Consider the following 20,353-nt stretch of genomic DNA (forward strand, 5'->3'; position numbering starts at 1 on the left):
CATATTGTATTCCTGATTTTTTCATTCATCTGCAGTTAATAGGATTCTTTGAAGCTAATTTCCACAAGTCTATTTTTCTATGATAAAACTGGTTCCTTCTAGTCTCGTTTCTTAGTTTTATTTAATTGGAATAGGCTATGCAAAAGCAGGAGGGCTGCATCACTGCCTTGACAGCTGAAGTACCAGGAGAGGATATTAAATCAAAGAAGAAGGCAGAGCTTGAATTAAAACTGAAGCAGCTTCAAGAAACAAAGCACCAGCTTGTTCAAATACTTAAACAGGTTAATGCCACTCATGTGATGTCAAACATGGCATGTCATTGCATGTTACTGTGTATCATTGAAATTTTTGTTTTTTCTTTCTGTTGAAGGGGGTGGGGGTGGGGGTGGGGGATTGATGGAAAGCTGTAACTCTATGGTGAATAAACAATCAACTTTGTGGTAAACCTCTTGCTTGTGACGTAGTGTCAACTTTGTTGAACCAGTGAATCAATGCTCATGCACAACTTCTTAATAGACGATGCATTATATTGAAGAGATCAAAATGGGATATGTTATTTGCACTAAGAGTATAAGGACAAGAGATTTCAGTGTTGTCTGTGCGTGGCTGCATTCAATCACATGTATCGCTTGCTTTATAGATAGGTTGGGCTCATGCTCGTAGCCTTTTGTGATAAATCCTTAGCATTTAGGAAGCTTTTATAGAGCTATGCCATATTAAGACTGCTTCACTTGAACAAATGCTTGATTTAGAATAAAACTATTTTCTTTATTTTAAGCCTTGTTATATGTAATATGTAGGGTTTCAAGTTTGCTTGGCTTTGGCTTGAAAATTTGATCTCCTATTGTGTGTCCATGTGGCATGTGGAAGCAACATTATGACACTATAGATGCTCGGTCATGTGCACAACCCTATGTTTGGTCATTGGGGCAAAGTGCAAGGCCCACCTAATTTATCATATTGTGGTACAAGTGATGTTTAGAAGAGGACTTGACTTGTTCTCACCTGAATGTGATTGTTATAGGTATGGGTAGGAGGGTTTGATTTGTCTGTAGATCTCTTATGCCCATAAGGTAAGATGAGGGGTGTGCTTTAATGTCCTTTGTTTTAATAGTCATGATCATCTCTTGGTTGTGAGCCAAACACTATACAATTAAGTCAAGGACATAAGGAGGTCTGTCCACATTATAAGATGCAAAAAGCACATTAGAATGTCAGGCAATTATTCCTTTTAGACTGATGTAGTAGACTATAAGGTGCCTATCATTCAAGTCAAGTACTCAAGCAAAAAGTTTGATGATGTTTTACTAGATGATGGATTAGAAGTTATCATTATCCACGAGGAACTTTATCTTGTTCTTAACTCGTAAGAATTAGTGCCAAAATCTTTTCAAGTCAAAATGGCTAACTAGAGTGTTGGAAAAGTAAACTGCTCGAGGAGTGAGCAGGTGAGTGAGAGTGACAAAGAGAGAGAGTACAATTCGATTTGGGTGTACCAACAATGTGTTGGTACACAAAGAATAAAATGTATTTATACTTAGGGCATGTAAGGGTGTATTCACATGTACAGATAAATAATACATGTGTACTGTACACGGAGGTGAATAAAGAGCCTTTATCCCAACAACCTCCCACTTAAAGGTCCGAAGTGAACCTCTAACCAACCACTAGTCGTATGCAATGCTCATGTTGAGCTTTGCTTAGAATTTTATTGAGAACATATGCAGGGTTGTCTTGTGTTTTGATCTTGGTCAATGTAATTAGACCATCTTCCAGAATCTGTCTAATAAAGTGATATTGCACATCTATATGCTTTGTGCGTGAATGATACATGGCATTCTTAGCTAGATACATAGCACTCTGGCTTTCACATCCCAACACTGTAGTACCCATAGACATGCCGAGATCCTCTGCAAGTCTGCTTAACCATATAGCTTCCTTAGAAGCTTCAATAGCTGATATGTATTCAGCTTCAATAGTACTCAGTGCTACGATGTTCTGCAACTTGGAACACCAAGAAACGGCCCCACCAGCAACTATAAAAACATACCCGCTAGTGGACCGACTAAGTGCACCCTGCCCATAGCAAATACACTTTCTTTGTGTACCCTTTAGGTATCAAAGAATACACTTAACAGCCTCCCAATGTGTTTTGCCAGGATTTGACATAAACCTGCTAACAACTCCCACTGCATGAGCAATGTTTGGACGAGTAGCAACCATAGGATACATAAGTGAGCCACAAGCTGATGCATAAGGGACTCCCTTCATAGCATTGGCTTCCACGTCATCTTTTGGGCTGTTGGCTTACTAAGCTTAAGATAGGGAGGTAAGGGTACCCCAAAAGGCTTAGCTTTAGCCATGTTAAATTTGTCCAGTACCTTTTCAATGTACTTTTCTTGAGATAAGAACAACAATTTCTGTGCTCTATCCTTGTGAATCCTCATGCCCAATATATGCTCTGCATTCCCCAAATCTTTCATGGAGAAAGCTGATATTAGCTGATCTTTGAGAGCATCCAAGCTAGTCTTTCTTTTCCTAGCTAGCAACATATCATCCACATACAAAACAAGTATGATGGGGCTGCCATCTGTATCCTTTTTCATGTACAAACAATGATCCGCATGGCTGCGTGTAAACCCATGAGAGAGCATAAAGGTGACAAAAACTTTTTGTACCACTGCTGTGATGCTTGCTTCAGTCCATAGAAGTTGCATTTTAGTTTACACACCAACTGCCCTTTTCCAGGAACTACAAACACCTTGGGCTGTTTCATGTAGATTTCCTCATCAACGTCACCATGCAAAAAAGCTGTTTTCACATCCATTTGGTACAGCTATAAGTCCAATACAGCAGTGAGAGCAAAAAGCACACGTAGAATGGTCATCTTCACAACAGGTGAGAAGACCTCTTGGAAGTCAATCCCTTTCTTGTGTGCATACCCTTTAGCAACCAGACTTGCCTTGTACTTGGGTTTTCCATCAACTCTCTTTACTTTGTAAACCCATTTGTTTGGAAGAGGCTTTCTTCCTTTGGGCAACGATACAAGATCCCAAGTATCATTAGCATACAGAGATTTAATATCTTCCTGCATAGCTAGCTCCCACTTACAGCTGAATTTACATGACTTGGCCTCTTTATATGTAAGAGGCTCACCCTCATTTGTAAGCATCACATAATGCAAAGAGTGGTTATACCTATGTGGCTGCCTTTTTAAATGTGTAGACTTGTGTACCCAATGATCTATATTTTCAGGAATTGGGTCTACATCTTGATGTATGTTATTTTCAGCATTTATTGGCTGTTGTAAGCCATTTTCAGCATGCTGTTCATGCTGCACAGCACATTCATTTTCATTACCAGCACTTGCATTTTCATAATTAGCGAGTCTATCTTGCTGTCCATGACTGCCTTGTGCTTTTATTTGTTGTCCATCATCATCTGGCTCAAAAATAACCGGCTGATCATGCTTTTATTTTCTGTCCATCATCATCTGGCTTAAAAATAACTGGCTGATCATCATTTCAGCCTGTGGTAAAGCATCATCAGGTTCATCATTTGAAGTAATAGGTGGCTGCAAATTTAAAAATTTGACCTTTTTCATATCTTCACTAGAGGTTAAAGTACCTTTTAGCAATTTTGCCTCATTAAACACAACATTATGGTTGCGAATAATTTTCTTGGACTGAGGTAACCACACTCTGTAGCCAAATTCACCTAGCCCATGAAAATGCCTTTGGTGGATTTCGGGTCAAGTTTACTTCTTAGCTTATCTCTAACATGCACAAAGGCATCACAATCAAAGATCCGTAAATGGTCATGTGAGGCTGATTTGCCTGACCAAACCTCCTCAGGGATGCCATTATATAAGGACTTGTTTGGAGAGTGGTTGCAAATATGAACCGCGGTTTTAAGTGCCTCTCCTCAAAATTCATGAGGGAGATTAGTAGTGGACAGTATGCACCGCACTCTTTCACATAAAGTCCTATAATGTCTTTCAGTCACCCCATTTGAAGAAGGATTGTAAGGAGCTGTAAGCTCCCTCTTAATTCCATGTAAGTCACAAAAAGACTTGAACTCAGTAGATGTGAACTCACCCCCATTATCAGTTTTCAAGCATTTCAGCTTTCTACTTGTCTGAGTAGTCACAAGTGCATGAAAAGTTTTAAAAACAGCAAACATTTCACTTTTCTTTTTCAACAGATAAACCCAAATCTTCGTGGAATAATCATCAATAAAAGAAACAAAATATGCAGCACCACCCAACGATATCACGAGCATACTACATACATCAAAATGCACTAAGTCCAAGACATTGGACTTACGAGAGACACTAGAGTAAAATGAAATTTTCATTTGCTTTCCAAACTGACACTCATTACAAAAGTCAAGTTTAAAACATTTTCCATCAACCCTCTTCAAAGAGGTAAGGACATCAAGTCCTTTCTAGCTCATATGGCCTAATCTCTTATGCCACAACTCCAAATGACCATTAATTTCAGCAATTGCAAGAAACTTGCCATTCAAAGCTTTACATTGCAAACAATACAAAGTTCCCTTCTTGGTTTCTTTTGCAATCAGCATGAAACCCTTTTTCAATTTCCACAAACCACCACCAAACAGTATAGTGTAACCATGCTAGTCAAGCTGACCAATAGATAGTAAAATCTTTTTGATGCGAGGCACATATCTAACATCTTTCAACACTAGCTCTTGCCCATTATCTAAAGACAAGTGTACAGTGCCAATCCCATCAATGCTGCAAGCATGGTTATTTCCAAGATATACTTTTCCATAATTACGTATATTGAACACAACGAAAGACTCCAAGCAAGGAGTTATATGGAAAGAGGCACCAGAGTCTACAATCCAAGTTTGAGTGACACCATCATCAATTGACAAAAGTGCATCAATCACATCAGCCTTGGTAATTTGCATATCTTGCATGTGACATACAAGGGCATCATAATCAACTGCACATAATACATCAGCCTCCGTATCTGAGAGCTCCTCTATGACTACACTGGAGGCCACATTGGCCTTTTCCTTGCCTTTGGTTGCCTCAGATGCATGTCTTATTCTCTTTCTTCTTTTTCTCTGGTGAATTCTTCTTTCTCTCTTGTTTCTTCTTGTAATACCTGCAATCAGGCTTCTTGTGGCCCTTACGACCACACTGATAGCAAGTAATATTACTCTTTTCCTTTCCTTTGCTCTTGCTTTTGTTTCTCTGTCTAGCATTGCATTTTTATTTTCAGCCATGCCTCTAATTATAACCTGAGTTGCTGCCTTCTCCACTAGACTTACGTCTAATTTCTTCATTCAAGATTGAACCCCTCATACCATCATATGAGAGATTGGGGTTATTGCTGAGAGAAACCACCAAGGTCTCCCAAGAATCAGACAGTGTCATGATTAGAAAGATCGCCCTCAACTTATCATCAAAATTCAAATTTGCATCCTTGAGTTAATATAAAATACCAATAAATGCACTCAAGTGCTCAGCTGCAGGCTTGGACTCATCCAATCGCTTATTCACCAACTTGCACATTAAATGCACTTGATTAACAGGTGTGGTGATCTCATAGGGTTTTAGCTTCTCCTATATTGCATAACCTGTATCTAAGCCCTTAATGTTTGTCAAAATGTTATCGGTGACACCCATCTTTATGCAAGCCACAGCCTTTTTATTAACTCTAGCCCAATTTGCATTAGACATTTGTGTGGGTTTGTGAAACCAACCTTCCTCCTTGGATAGGGTGGTAAATCCCTGATTACAACTTAATTATAGCAACAAACAATAATTGCAAATCTGAAAATACAAATTTACCTACTGATCTTGGACAATGCACACCCGATTGGCCCCAAAATTGGCGCCCTTTTCGGTATTTCTTTAGCTTTATTGAAGAATAAGTTGATTTACAATGGGATTCTCCCAATCCCTTTCAGTATTCCAACTCCCCTTGTTGTGAAAAATCACCAACAAGTCTTTAATCCGATTTGCCCCTTGATTTGGGCAATCAATTGGCCTTCACTCGCTTTGATGGAAACAAAAAATGCCCCAAATTCGATTATTTGTTGGTCCCTCCACTTGAATAGGCTAAAAACAGATTCAGGCCTATTCAATCAAAGTCTTGGAGCTTCCAATTTTTGGCACGATTCTTGAGGCTGTTGCTAACTCCTAATTTTTGCTGCTATTAGGGTTTACAGCAGAAAAATCTGAAATTTCTTAGCCTCCAAGGGTCCAAATATTGAGATCTTCAGCTCAAGGCTGTGAAATGGCTGGGAGATAAGAGGGAAAGTTGTATAGAGAGAAAATTTAGAGTTTTGTCGCGAAGAATGACAGAAAATCAGTCATTTACAGTTGCTACCTTGTCTCAATAGCCTGTAGATGCTGCCTCTTGCTGTTGATTGGTCTTCTTTTGCCCTTGGCAGCCTCAGAGGGTCCTACAATGGCTGCAAATCAGACCAGTAGCCTCCCCCTACTCTCTCTTGCAGGCTGAATTTATAAAAATGCTTCTCTCCAGCCTCTAAAGACGTTTTTCAGTCTTGCATGTGCATTTTTGACAAGTGGCAACATTCCCAAATGGTTTTTCCAGCATTTTTCATAATTAAATATTAATTTTCAGCCTTAAAGTTTTGAAAATTAGTCTAATAATTATTTCGGTGCCCTGAAAAATAATGACTGGCCAATAATTAAATTGGCTAGGTAACTTCCATTCTCGAGTATCTTTGTGCCATCTTTGACCATCAGATTGACGTTAGGTTACCATTAAACGCCACTTCTCTAGTGTCACCAATTGACGCTTACGGCCAAATGAATGACTTAGGCCAACTATTGGCATCGGATACCACCAAGTACTTATGCGGCATAACTTATAGCAACTTTTGTCTTTGACATCCCGTGATTTCTTCGGGTCTCGGGCTTGTAAATTTACTTTAACCCTAGTTGCACCTCACATGTGCAACATTTACTTAATCATGTGATTAAAAATTAATCCACATGTTAAGTGAGTTTTCAAAAATACATGTCCTCATGACAGTTTATCTTCCTGCAAAGCATCCTCACAATCCTTTAAGAACAATGTGCCCTGCATATGGTCTTTCCAAATGTCAAAGCCTTGACCATCAAACCATTTGATTTCCATCAAACTCTTAATGTCAGAACTGGAAGAAGCTGCAGCCATTTTTATCATGAACACAATAGTAGATGCAATGAACTGCAGAAGCACAAGCTGAACCAGCAAATTCACTGCTGTTCTTCCCCAAACAGTAATAAATCTTTGCTGTTTATACATAAACCAGCCATGCCATGGGCAAATACTGCAGAAATTTACCAAATTCTGCACAAAATGCCACAATTCCAGGTCCGACAGTGCATAAATGTCAATCAGTTTGACCAGCTGAGCAAAACTTCAGCAAAACATGAAAAGCCCCAATTTTTTCGGATCCAATGCTAGGAAATTTTAGTTGAATGAGCAAAATTCCGTTTGACAAAATCCCCAATTTGATTGAGGTCAACATGCACAATGTTTGCAATTTCTGACATGAATGTCACTGCCAGGCACAAACATGATCAAATGTGGGAAAAGCCCTAAATTTTCGGGCTTAAATTTGCATAGATTTGAAGACTGTGCTTCCAATGCGTGAATCTCGTCAAACGAAGGGAATAATTGAGGTTATGAGAAATTCCAAAAAAAAAGAAGGGACGGGGAGGGGGAGGTTCATTGACCTCGCGTGATTGACGGCTCGCTAGCATCCGTCCCACGTGCGCTAGTCTCACACTCGTTCGTTGGTCGGCAGTTCGCCACAATGGTCCCCTTCGTCACGATCGCCACGCATGTTGGTTTTCTGCCTTGCTGTCGCGTCCTGCAGCCGGTTGACGTCACGATGCCTCCCTGCCCGTCACGTTGGTTGCCTCGAGTCTTGCCTGCACGCAGTAATTGGCGCTTGGTCCACGCCCGTTGCCCAGTCATGAGCAGCTGCCGCCTGGTCCACGTTCCCAACCCGCCGTCGCCCAGCTCTTGTCACATCTTCTACCTCCCGTCAGCCTCATTAGCTGATTCCATCAGGTTAGACCAAACTTGTAAGGGATTCCATACCGTATTTTGTCTAATCTTGAGAAGCATGCACAACTTGTGCTCTGATACCAATTGTTGGAAATGTGAACCGCTTGAGGAGTGAGCAGGTGAGTGAGGGTGACAACGAGAGAGAGAGAGAGAGTACGATTCGATTTGGGTGTACCAACAATGTGTTGGTACACAAAGAATAAAATGTATTTAAACTTGGGGCACATAAGGGTGCATTCACATGTACAAATAAATAATACATGTGTACTATACACGGAGGTGAATAAAGGGCCTTTATCCGAACAACCTCCTCCTTTAAGGTACTATACATGGAGGTGAATAAAGGGCCTTTATCCCAACATTAGAGAAGACTTCAACCTTTGGGATTTTTGAAGAATCAATTGATTAGGGTGACAAGTTTGAGATTTATGTGAGATGGAGAGAGGATCAAAGCTCAGCTTAGAGCGTAGTAGACAGTGTGGAGAGTGAAGCACGACACCCAATGCAATAGACTGAAAGAGTAATCAGAAAGTACAAAGTACAACCCTTAAACCTTAGTGTTGTAGGGGGGTGTTCACACCCGAATATGATAAGTGCCCGCAAGTGTTTGACATAAGCACATATGAAAGAAGACAATAAGTCTGGGGGAAAAAACCTCTCGTACCAAGAGTAAAAAGTGCCCTAGTGTCCTACTGATCACTGACACTCCTCTGTGAGCGTAGGTGTGAGTGAAAACCCAACAAACCCCCTTGGAGTGAAGAGTGATCAAAAGTAGAAGGTTTATCCGCCACCAAAGGAGATCAAATTTAAAGCATTGCGAAATGCTTCAAATTTGTCAAGAGGAAGAGCTTTGGTGAAGATGTCTACCACATTATTGGTGGTAGGACAATAGACAAGGCTGATATTACTTGCATGTAGCTTCTCTCTGACAAAGTGATAATGTATCTCAATGTGTTTTGCGTGTGCATGAAACTTTGGGTTCTGTGCCATTGCAATGGCACTTTGACTGTCAGTGAACAAAAGAGTAGGCTCCGTAAAAACAGATACATCCAAATCAGCTAGCAAGTGTCTAATCCATACGCATTCAACTGTGGTAGTGAAAGCTGCCTTGTATTCAGCTTCACATGACGATGTGGCAATATTTGATTGTTTCTTGCTAAGCCAAGATATGCAAGACGAGCCAAGAAAAAAACAATTGCTACTAGTGGAGTGACGTGAATCATAATCACCAGCCCAATTAGAATCACTGTAAGAATGTAACTTCAGTGGTCCCCCCTTGGCATAAAGCAATCCAAGAGATCTAGTATCCTGCAAGTAATGGCAGACACGCTTAACAACTTGCCAATGTGACATGCGTGGCTGATGCATATATCTGCTCAGGGCTAAAACTGCAAACTGTATGTCTGGCCTAGTGTTGCATAGGTAAATAGGACATCCAATTGCTGGAGCATATGTATGTATATTAAACAAATTACTATCATCATGTGATGACAGCTTTAGTCCAGGTTCCATTGGTGTATAAACTGGCTTGCAATCCTGTAAGCCAAACTTCTCAAGAAGTTTACCAATGTATCTTGACTGTGATAAATCAATACCTCTAGCATCATGTATGAATTGAATGCCCAAGTAATAATGCAAAGACCCCAAGTTTGACATCTCAAAAGTTTGCTGCAAATTTTGTTTGAATGCTGAAATTTGATTAGCATGTGTCCCTGTAAGCAAAAGATCATCAACATATAGACAAATGATCAGCATGGATCCCCCCTCTTTATATACGTGAAGGGTAGACTCAGATGAGCTGTTTATAAACCCTTGGCTGAGCAAAAAGGCATCTATCTTTGCATACCAAGCTCTAGGAGCTTGTTTCAAACCATATAAAGCCTTTTTCAGCTTGCAAACCAAGTGTTTGGATCCCTCCATTGCAAAACCAATGGGCTACTGTACATATACTTCCTCATGAAGTTCCCCATGTAAAAATGTAGTTTTAATATCCAACTGATGCATAGTCCATAATGGGCAGCCAAAGCAATGATAGACCTGATGGTCGTCATCCGGGAGATAGGAGCAAATGTCTCCTCATAGTCAATGCCTTTTTTTGTGTCCATAGCCTTTAGCTACAAGCCTTGCCTTATATTTGTCAGTGGATCCATTTGCATTTTGTTTCAGCTTGTAGACCCATTTTGTTCCAATGGCTTTCTTCCCAAAGGGCAAAGACACTAAATCCTATATTTGATTCTTAGTGATAGAATCCAATTTAGCTTGCATTGCTGCCATCCAATGCACACTTTGTTGTGCATCCTCAAAACATTTAGGCTTCTCATCATCAACTGTGCTTGCTACCATAACAAACTCCATGGTATGTGCAGTATCATGCATACGAGCTTGCATTCTAGTACGACTAGCCATGGGTGCATTAAGATGACTATCTTTCATAGTCTGTGAATACCATCTTGAAGGAATCGATTAGGCACGGAGATTTGAGACAGACAATCATTATGCGCAGTGAGAGAGATAGAGCGAGTGCGAGAGAGTAGAGTATAGAGTGAATATGTTTTTTAGGTACAATGACGAGTGTACCACTTTAGGTTTTAGATAGATATATGTATGAAAGTACAATGTGCCTAAGGGTGTGATCACACCCGTGCACATATAAAAGGCACGATGGCCCTTTATTCCCAACAACCTCCCACCTAAAGGCAATGTGCCTTAAGAGTTAAAAAAAAAGAATCAGCTAAGTCTAAGTATGTACAAAGCTGAAGTAAATATATCTATCCAACTCCCATCATTTGTCGGCAATGAGCAAACCGCTCTGCTGGAAGGCCCTTCGTGAGAAGGTCTGCAGGATTATCATCTATATACACTTTGACAAGCTCAATGCTCTTGCTGTCAAGTACATCTCTAATGAAGTGATACTTCACCTGTATGTGCTTTGTCTTTGCATGAAAAACAAGATTCCGTGCTAGCATGATAGCACTCTGACTATGACAATGGAGAACAGGTAACTCTGTGATTCCAAGCTCTCCCACTAGACGTGAAAGCCATAAAGCCTCCTTGCATGCCTCAGTGGCAGCTACATGCTTTGCCTCTGTAGTAGATAATGCAACACACTTTTGTAGCCTAGAGATTCAAGAGACCGCTCCTCCTGTGAAAGTAAACACATACCCAGAAGTGGACTTCCTGTAGTCCGCATGACCAGCATAGTCTGCATCCGTAAAGCCAACAACAGATGCCTTCGGCTTTCCAAAGTAGATGCACAACTCCTTTGTGCCTTTGAGGTATCTCATAATACCTTTCATTGCATCCCAATGCCTCTTACCAAGGGTTGCCATGTATCTGCTAACCACTCCCACTGCAAAAGCAATGTCAGGACGTGTAGCAACCATAGCATACATCAAACTGCCAACAGCTGAAGCATATGGTATCTTGGCCATTTCAGCCTTCTTATCATCAGATGTAGGGCTGTCCTTTGCACTGAGTTTTACATATGGAAGCAATGGAACCCCAATTGTTTTCCCCCCTCCATATTGAAATTTTGCAAAACTTTGGAGATATACTCCTGCTGAGATAGATAGAGTAAACCTTTAGATCTATCTCTGAGTATGCGCATGCCAAGAATGTGATTTGCATCACCTAGATCCTTCATGTCAAAGCTGCCATGAAGACTTTGCTTCAATGAATCCAAGGCATGAGTATCCTTGCCAGCAATCAGCATGTCATCAACATATAAACCAAGATAATCAGGCTGCCATCTGCTGCCTTCTTGGTGTACAAGCAGTGATCCATTTGACTTCTATGAAAGCCTAGGGACTGCATGAATGTATCAAACTTATGATACCATTCTCTTGGTGCTTGTTTCAGCCCATACAAAGTCCTTTTGAGTTTACATACCATTTGTTCTTTCCCTTGTTCAACAAATCCTTCAGGTTGCTGCATATATATGTCTTCATGCAGATCACCATGTAAAAACGCAGTCTTTACATCCATCTGTATGAGCTCCATATCCTCAACTGCAACTAAGCCCAAAATGGTTCTCAATGTAGTCATTTTGACTACATGAGAGAAAATCTCATCAAAGTCAATTCCATGCTCTTGCTTGTACCCCTTTGCAACCAATCTTGCTTTGTACTTTGGTGAGGAACCAGAAGCGACTTTCATTTTGCAAACCCATTTGCATGGAAGGGTTTTCTGCCCTTTAGGCAACTGTACCAAGTCCCAAGTGCCATTTTTTTCAAGAGATTCCATCTTTGACAGCCTGGCTTTATACCATTTCCTGCTATCCTGTCTATCCATTGCTTCCTTGAAGCAAGACGGTTCACCGCAATTTGTCAACATAACATACTCAGTAACATTAATTGCACTAGGAACAAATCTATCAGCTTGTCTAGTAGCCCTAGACGATCTCCTAACCCAATGGTCATTGTTTGCTGGCTGTTCATGCAAATTTCCATTTTCAGCATGCTCTCCTGGCATTTCAGCCTGTAAATCAGCATTTACAGCTTGCTGTCCTGGCTGTTCCTGCACATGTAATGGCACATTTTCATGGGCAATAGCTGGCTAATCATTTCCAGCATCATTTCCTACATTTATAGGTTCGTTTACAGCAGGTACTTGCTGCTGTACAGGGGGCACATTTTGCTGTCCAAAAGGTATTTCTTCCCGGAATACAACCCTATGGACCTCCTCAGTCTTTTCGGGTTGTTTGTGCATGCAATCTTCCCGGAAGATAACATCATTGCTACGTACTATTTTCTTTTCTCGGGATCCCACAATTTATACCCCATTTCACCCTCGTCACCATATCCTAGGAAAATGCATTTACAGGACTTTGGCCCAAGTTTGCTGCGTTTTTCTTTACGAATGTGCACAAAAGCCTTGCAACCAAACACTTTTAAATGAGCATATAAAGGTGGCTTGCCTGACTACGCTTCTTGGGGAACTCCCCCCTCCCAAAGATCTGTTTGGTGACCGATTAATCAAGTGAACGGCTATCATAACAGCCTTTACCCAAAAACCATGGGGTAATGTAGCATGAGACAGCATCGTACGGACCTTATCTTGGATGGTTCGATTCATACGCTCTACAACTCCATTTTGGGGCGGATTATGAAGGGCAGTGAGCTCCCTCTTTATTCCTTTGCTGTCACAAAATGCTTGAAAGGCTTTGGACACATATTCCCCACCATTGTCAGAGCGAAGACACTTAAGTGTCTTATTTGTCTGATAATCAGAGTGCTCAAAATCAGCATAACGAAGACAAGGCAAGTAACCCAAACGAGAAAGCACTTTCATTCCTGTTTCACTCATATGTCCCAACCGGCCATACCACAAAGAAACACTTGGCTACTCGGTCACGGCAACAACATGGTCACGCACACTAGATACATGAAGTGGATACAACGTATCACTCTTGCAACCTCTAGCAATAACCCTAGATCCCTTACAGATCTTCCATTTTCCATCACCAAAGGTGGTATGAAAACCATCATCATCTAGCTGCCCTGTGCTGATCAAGCTCTTCTTTAACTAATGTACATACCGTACATGCTGAAGTGTAAAGACAGAGCCATGTTGAAACTGTAACTGCACACTGCTAATACCTGCAATCTTACATGCATAGTTGTCCCCTAATTTTTAGCATATGTTGAACATATGGAATGGTTGAACAACAGTGCGCAATGTTGTGTTGACTATGATGCCCTATGGAAAATTCCAGTGTAGTACTTTGCTTTTGATGCATTTGACAGTGTAATCAAGGACGATTACTAGGGTTTCAAGGGGGAGGGGAGGTTGTTATGAGAACATATATTTTTGAAACCTTACTTAACATGTGGATTAACTTTTAATCACATGATTAAGTAAATGTTACACATGTGAGGTGCAGCTAGGGTTAGAGTAAATTTACGAGCCTGGGACCTGAGGAAATCACGGGATGTCAAAGGCAAAAGTTGCTACAAGTTATGCTGCACAGATACTTGGGGGTATCTGGTGCCAATTGTTGGCCTAGGTCATTCATTTGGCCATAAGTGTCAGTTGGTGACACTAGAGAAGTGACGTTTAATGGTACCTAATCCAAATCTTATGGTCAAAGATGACACAAAGACACTCGGGAATGAAGTTTCCTAGCCAATTTAATGTTAGATTATTTTTCAGGGCACTGAAATAATTGTTAGATTAATTTTCAGTATTTAAAGACTGAAAATTAATATTTAATTATGGATAATGCTGGAAAAACCATTTGGGAAGGTTGCCACTTGTCAAAAAATGCCCATGCAAGACTGAAAAACATCTTTAGAGGCTGGAGAGAGGCATTTTTAGTGTATTTAGCCTGCAAGAGAGAGGGAGGAGATGCTGCTGGTCTGATTTGCAGCCATTGGAGGACCTTTTGAGGCAGCCAGGGGCTAGAGAAGACCAATCAACAGCAGGTGACAGCATCTACAGGCTGTTGAGACAAGGCAGCAGCAATAAATGACTGATTTTCTTCAGTACTTTGCATCTACAAGCTGTTGAGATAGGGCAGCAGCAGTAAATGACAGATTTTCTTCAGTTCTTCGTGAAGAAACTTTGAATTTTCTCTCTCTACTTAGCTTTAGACATTTCAGACATATATTCTTTTTATTGTACTTATGAACATTTGTAACTTCGGCCACAATGTTAGGATGACATGATTTTAAAAGGACATTGGGACAAGTGAACAGTTACCTTGCGAGGGCATTGTCCAGTGGCACAGTTGCATCACATTCTGCATGAGGATGAAATCTTGCATGCTTCTTTGGACTACCCCATGCATTGGCATTCTATTCATGTAAACATGCATTTGTGCTCATTATCCCTCTTCGGTCTTTCATGAGTGGTTGTCTCTGGATCCACCATATTCATGGCGTTGCACATGGTAGTTCTCCCGGATAATTTCCCCGTGCTTGCTTGCTTGCTTCTCTTGTCTTGCTAAGCTCACCATCATCCTTTTTTCCTCTCCACATACTTCCCATATGATTGGCACACACACACTTCCATAATCCTTAGGCACTTATTCTAGTAAAGTGTGGGATAGGTTTACTTGTTTTATGAAGGACTTGGGTTTGTTTCCTATTTGATACTGAATCGGCTGCTGCCTCTTCATTACTCATGTATTCACAAAGAGAAAAAAAGGAAAAAAACAAAACAAAACAGAAGCCCATTGTTGATTCCAACTGCCTTTGTAAGACTTGATAGGCCCTTGGATAGCCGACAAGCACCCTTGGTCTGATGCCTTGGCCTCTTTCGGGTGATCCCTTGGTAAGATAACCATCGTCTCTACAGTCTTGGTACACCACTAGGCAGCCAATGTGCACGTTGATGCCTTGATTGCTTTGGGATGTGATGCCTTGGAGTAACCAAAATTTTAGGCCGATCCACTTTTCTAGCTCAGTTTTGGGCTTGAGAGGGGATGTTGAGCTACGAAATGTTATTAGGCACTTAAACAACCCCAAAACAGCTTATTTAATGTCTATTTTAGGGTTATTTTACTTAAAACCCCAAAATGGGGCTTAGTTCGAGAGGGTTAAGTGGGGACTCCCAAACTTTCTATAAATAGGCAATCTGCCCTCCACTCTTTCTCAATCTCGTTTTTGCAGATTTTAGGTCTTTTAGCTTGCCACTTTGACCGTGAACGCGGAGGACATCGCGATCCAAGTTGGCCATTGCTGTCTACAACAGTCTGGCACTTGTTTCCAGGCTACCACACATTGTTTGAAGTTGATTTTAGCTTGCTGATTGCTACTGCTGTTTTTCCCTGGTATTGCTAGCCTACCACATCATCAATTAGCTTGCATTTGCTATTTGGAGTTGCCGCTTGCACAATTTCTGTCTTGTCCACTGTCGCCTTTTCCTACAGGCTATCGACCAATCTTTGCTGGTTGTGTTTGGTAGTTTTCTCTCCTTGCATCTGTCGCCTAGCCTAAATAGACTGTGTTTTGTTTTCTCTCTCCTCACCTGGATTTTTAGTCTCTCTCTCTCTTGCATTGTTGTTTGCATAAGATCTAGCCTTTCTTGCTTGCTTTTGTTAGTGTTTGACATCTGGAGGTTGCCTTGTTGCATTTCGGGATCCGTTCGGAGTACGATAAAATTTTCAGCTCATTACCCTTGCCTTGATCCTCAAGATAATGGAGTTTGTGGTATAGTATTCACTCTCTACACAGTGTGTTTGTTGCATGGGCATCGTATATTCAACATTCATTCATTTTATTATTATCTTTTTTCATTGTCTCCGAGTTATCCTAATCCTAACTATGTTTTGTGTGTCGTGAAGGTATGGTTGTGAACTGAGATGAGAGTGTAGGGAGTTGAGAGCAGTAGAGAGAGAGAGAGAGAGAGAGAGAGAGAGAGAGAGAGAGAGAGAGAGTGTGTGTGTGAGCACGACACAGTGAGTATATGGTACAAGGACTAGTGTACCACATTTTAGGTTTTGAATATATATAAAGTACAAAGTGTAAGGGTGCATTCACACCCAAACACAATAAAAGGCACGATGACCCTTTATTCCCAACATTGTGTTATCAATTTGTGCTTTGTCGTATGATTGGTATTGTGTTTTTGTGTTTAGAGCATCTCGTCACATGGTATTAGAGCGAAGTTCTAACTTCTCTTTGAGAATGCTTGGACTTGATCGAAGAGCTCATCCACAGAAGCAAGAACAATAGAAGGTTCATATGACTTCGTATATCGACACATCACTCCAGCCTTCACAACCAAGCATGTCAAGAAACGAGTAGGAGTGGGCCTCCTAGCCTACCCCTACTAGATTTGGCATGGGTGGAGAAACTTCGGACTACCGTGGAGTCCATCGACCGTATGAGATTTCAGCCGTTGAGTACGATCGCATCCTTACACATAGGGCTCAGTAGCAGATTGAAGGTAAGCTTGAGTTTTCTCCTTTAGAATCAGTGTACAAAACTATTGACTATGCAGGTATAATGGAATCTTCACTTTGGACTGGACATTCTCAAGTGGAAATTGGCACGGATTACATACCACTTCCATCTTATTTTTTTTCTGTAGTGCTAGGTATGCACAATATTGTTTTTGATTTTATGCTATCTGATTCTTCTATTCCTCATGGTTTCGGAGATCCTCTTGAAGAAGTGGTAATACGTAACATTTTTTGGTTTGGAAGTAATGAGGAAGATTAGATATTTCTTTGAAACTTCGAGATAAGGTAGGAAAAAGAAGCAAAAACTTGTATCCCTTCTCTTTCTTTTCCTTTAAATAATTTTATTTCTCATGGTCATATTGGAGTAGGTACATCTCATTTTGTTGCATTTAATGGACAAAAGCCTGCATGGTTTGTTGGTACTAGCGAGCCAATGGGTCTTGGGGAGGGGGGCCTAGGAGCAAAAGAATTTGCAAAGAGGTCAGGAGTGGGCAATAGACCCGGTTGAGAAGGCACAAGGTTTGATGATGCGGGCTAAGGTAAGGACTTAGGGTCCTATGCATAAGATTACACGATGTCCCTCTCATCAAAGACAACATCCCACCTAAGGATTACCTTGTTTGCGTGGGGATCAAACAAACAATAGGCTTTTGCTTTAGAAGACCCACAAAGATCAACAAATCAGCTTGGGAAGTGAGCTTTTCTATCTTGTCGTCAGGTGTGTGCATGTATACACGACTCCTGAAGACTTTGAAGTGGGAAATAGCAAGGCTTGCCAAAGAATGCCTCGTAGAAAGTCTGTTAAGGGACTGCTGCGGTCGGGCATCCGTTGAGGATGTATAATGGCAGTGCTAACAGCCTTAACCCATAGACGATTGGGAAGCTTTGTGCGAACAACATAGAGCGTGCTTTGTTCAAGACTGTTCGGTTCCTATGTTCTACGACTCTGTTTTGGGAAGGGGAGTTGGTCCTTGGCCATGGCTTCCATTTCTTGGTCAAGCATAAGGAGAAGACGGTGGCGGCTTCCACGACGGAGGTTGGATATAGGTCTCTCTTTGATGGTACCACTGAGGCCATGTATTTGAGGAGCTTGCTAGTTGTGCTTCAGTTTCCCTGTGATTCTCCTACAGTTGTCTATTGCAACAACTAGAGTGCCTTTGTGCTTGAGGGCAACCGGATCATCAATCCTCGGATGCGACATGTGGGAGTCCACTTCCACTTCACCAGGGAGCAGGTCAAGCTAGGCACTATTCGCCTAGAGTTGGTATTGTCAAGCGACAATTTTGCAGACATTTTGACCAAAGCTATCAATCAGCCGATCCTTGAGTACATCCTACCTCGGATTGGCTTGAGTCCACCCTTGTCTGCTTCTTCAGATTGATGGGGAGAGGGTGCTTCCCTCTTGTTTGAGAGGGGGGTGTTTCTTCTCTTGATCAGTGACAGTGATGATGTTTACAATTTAGCTTTAGACATTTCAAACATTTATTCTTTGTGTTCTACTTATGAACATTTGTAACTTTGGCAGAATGACATGATTGTAAAAGGACACTAGAACAAGTGAACAATTTCCCTACGAGGGCATTGTCTAGTGGCACAATTGCATCACACTCTACATGAGAATGAAATCTTGCATGCTTCTTTGGACTACCCCATGCATTAGCATTCCATTCATGTAAACATGGATCTGCGCGTGTTTATCCCTTTTCGGTCTTTCATGAGTGGTCGCCTCTAGATCCACCATATTCATGGCATTGCACATGGTAGTTCTCCTTGGTAGTTTCCCCATGCTTGCTTGCTTGCTTTGCATGTCTTGCTAAGCTCACCATCATCCTGTTTGTCTCCCCATATACTTCCCATATGATTGGCGCACATACAATTCCATTATCCTTAGGCACTTATCCAAGCAAAGTGTGGGATAGGTTTGCTTGTTTTTTGAAGGACATGGGTTTGTTTCCTATCTGATACTGAATCGGCTGCCGCCCTTTCATTACTTATGTATAAAAAAAAAACGAAAAAAAACTAAACAAAAGCCCATTGTTGATTCCATCCATCTTTGTAGGACTTGGTAGGTATTTGGGTAGCTAACGAGCACCCTTGGTCCGATGCCCTAGTCTCTTTGGGGTGATCCCTTGGTAAGATAACCATTGCCTTTCTGGTCTTGGTAGGCCACTGAGCAACCGATGTGTATCCTTTCTCCGATGCCTTGGTTGCTTTGGGGTCGGATGATTTGGGGTAACTAAAATTTTAGGGTGGTCCACTTCTCTAGCCCTATTTTGGGTGTGAGAGGGGGTGTCTGGAGGTGGCACCTATAGAGTTTTTTCTTTCCTTAGCTGTTGCCTTCTCCTGCAGGCTGTCGCCCAACCTTTATTGGATGCGTCTGGCAGTTTTACATCCTTGCAGTTGTTGCCCAGTAATAGGTTGTGTTTTGTTGTTTTCTCTCTCCCCATTTGTGTTCATTGTCTTTCTGTACTGCTGTCTATATTAGGTCCAACCTCTCTTGGTTGTGTTTGTTAGTGTTGGACATCCAGAGGCTGCCTTGCTATGTTTCAGGATCTGTTCGAAGTACGACACACTCTTCAACTTATTACCCTTTCACTAATCCTCGAGATAAAGGAGTTTGTGGTATAATAGTCACTCTCTGCCTAACGTGTTTGCTGCATGAGCATTGTATATTCAGCAGTCATTCATTTCATTATTATCTGTGTTCATTGTCTTTGAGTTACTCTAACCCTAACTGTGTTCTGTGTTATCAGTTTGTGCTTTGTCGTACGATTGGTATTGTGTTTTTGTGTTAGAGTATATCATCACATATGTATGGAGTTGTCTGATCATTGTGTACCATGAGACATGTGTGCATCCATGTATCTTGGTAGACAACAAAGCCACTGGGTGATGTGTGTAGAAGATGCTTTACATAGAAAGCCATCTATGAGAGAGAGAGAGAGAGAGAGAGAGAGAGAGAGAGAGAGCCTACAAAAGGCCAAATCGGCATATGAGACCAAAATGTTATATATGAGAAGTTTGGGAATTTCCATGTCCCAAAAAGGTGTCATCTAATGCTATAACCAACTAAATGGACAATAAGTATGGGACAATGTATAGCTGACGAGTATAAAATGATGTCTAAGCTAGATATAATGTGGAATTGCTCAGGAAGCACTCATAGAGGGGGTGAAGCAGTGATGTAGGGTCCATGGGTGGTGTAGTATGCTATGTATTTGCAGATAATGCCTCTTGCAAGGGCGTGGACCATGGGCGATGGGCTCTACAGCTCTCTATGGTTGTCTAGGGTGGTTCCCCGTGGTGGGGGTGTTGGTCGCTGATGAGGGCTGTGTAGTGGAGTGAGTGGTCAGTGCTTTGTAGAACTCTGTGAGTACATGGT

At 41.3% G+C, this 20,353-nt stretch overlaps 1 protein-coding gene across 16 annotated transcripts in view; it reads left to right on the top strand.

Moving 5' to 3' along the window:
- LOC148012971 (tRNA (Ile)-lysidine synthase) overlaps window positions 1–20,353 on the top strand; it is a 50,775-nt gene that overhangs the window by 818 nt on the left and 29,604 nt on the right. For 15 of the 16 annotated variants that reach the window (XM_087667745.1, XM_087667753.1, XM_087667754.1 and 12 more), the window contains exon 2: window positions 135–281. In XM_087667745.1, coding sequence (XP_087523871.1) covers window positions 135–281 — 147 coding nt within the window. The remainder of the gene's footprint in view (window positions 1–134; window positions 282–20,353) is intronic. The other variant, XM_087667759.1, reaches the window with a different exon arrangement.

This window comes from Lygodium microphyllum, chromosome 26, assembly GCF_053477565.2.
Source record: "Lygodium microphyllum isolate KBCC chromosome 26, Lygodium_microphyllum_v1.1.10, whole genome shotgun sequence".
Taxonomy (NCBI): Eukaryota; Viridiplantae; Streptophyta; class Polypodiopsida; order Schizaeales; family Lygodiaceae; genus Lygodium; species Lygodium microphyllum.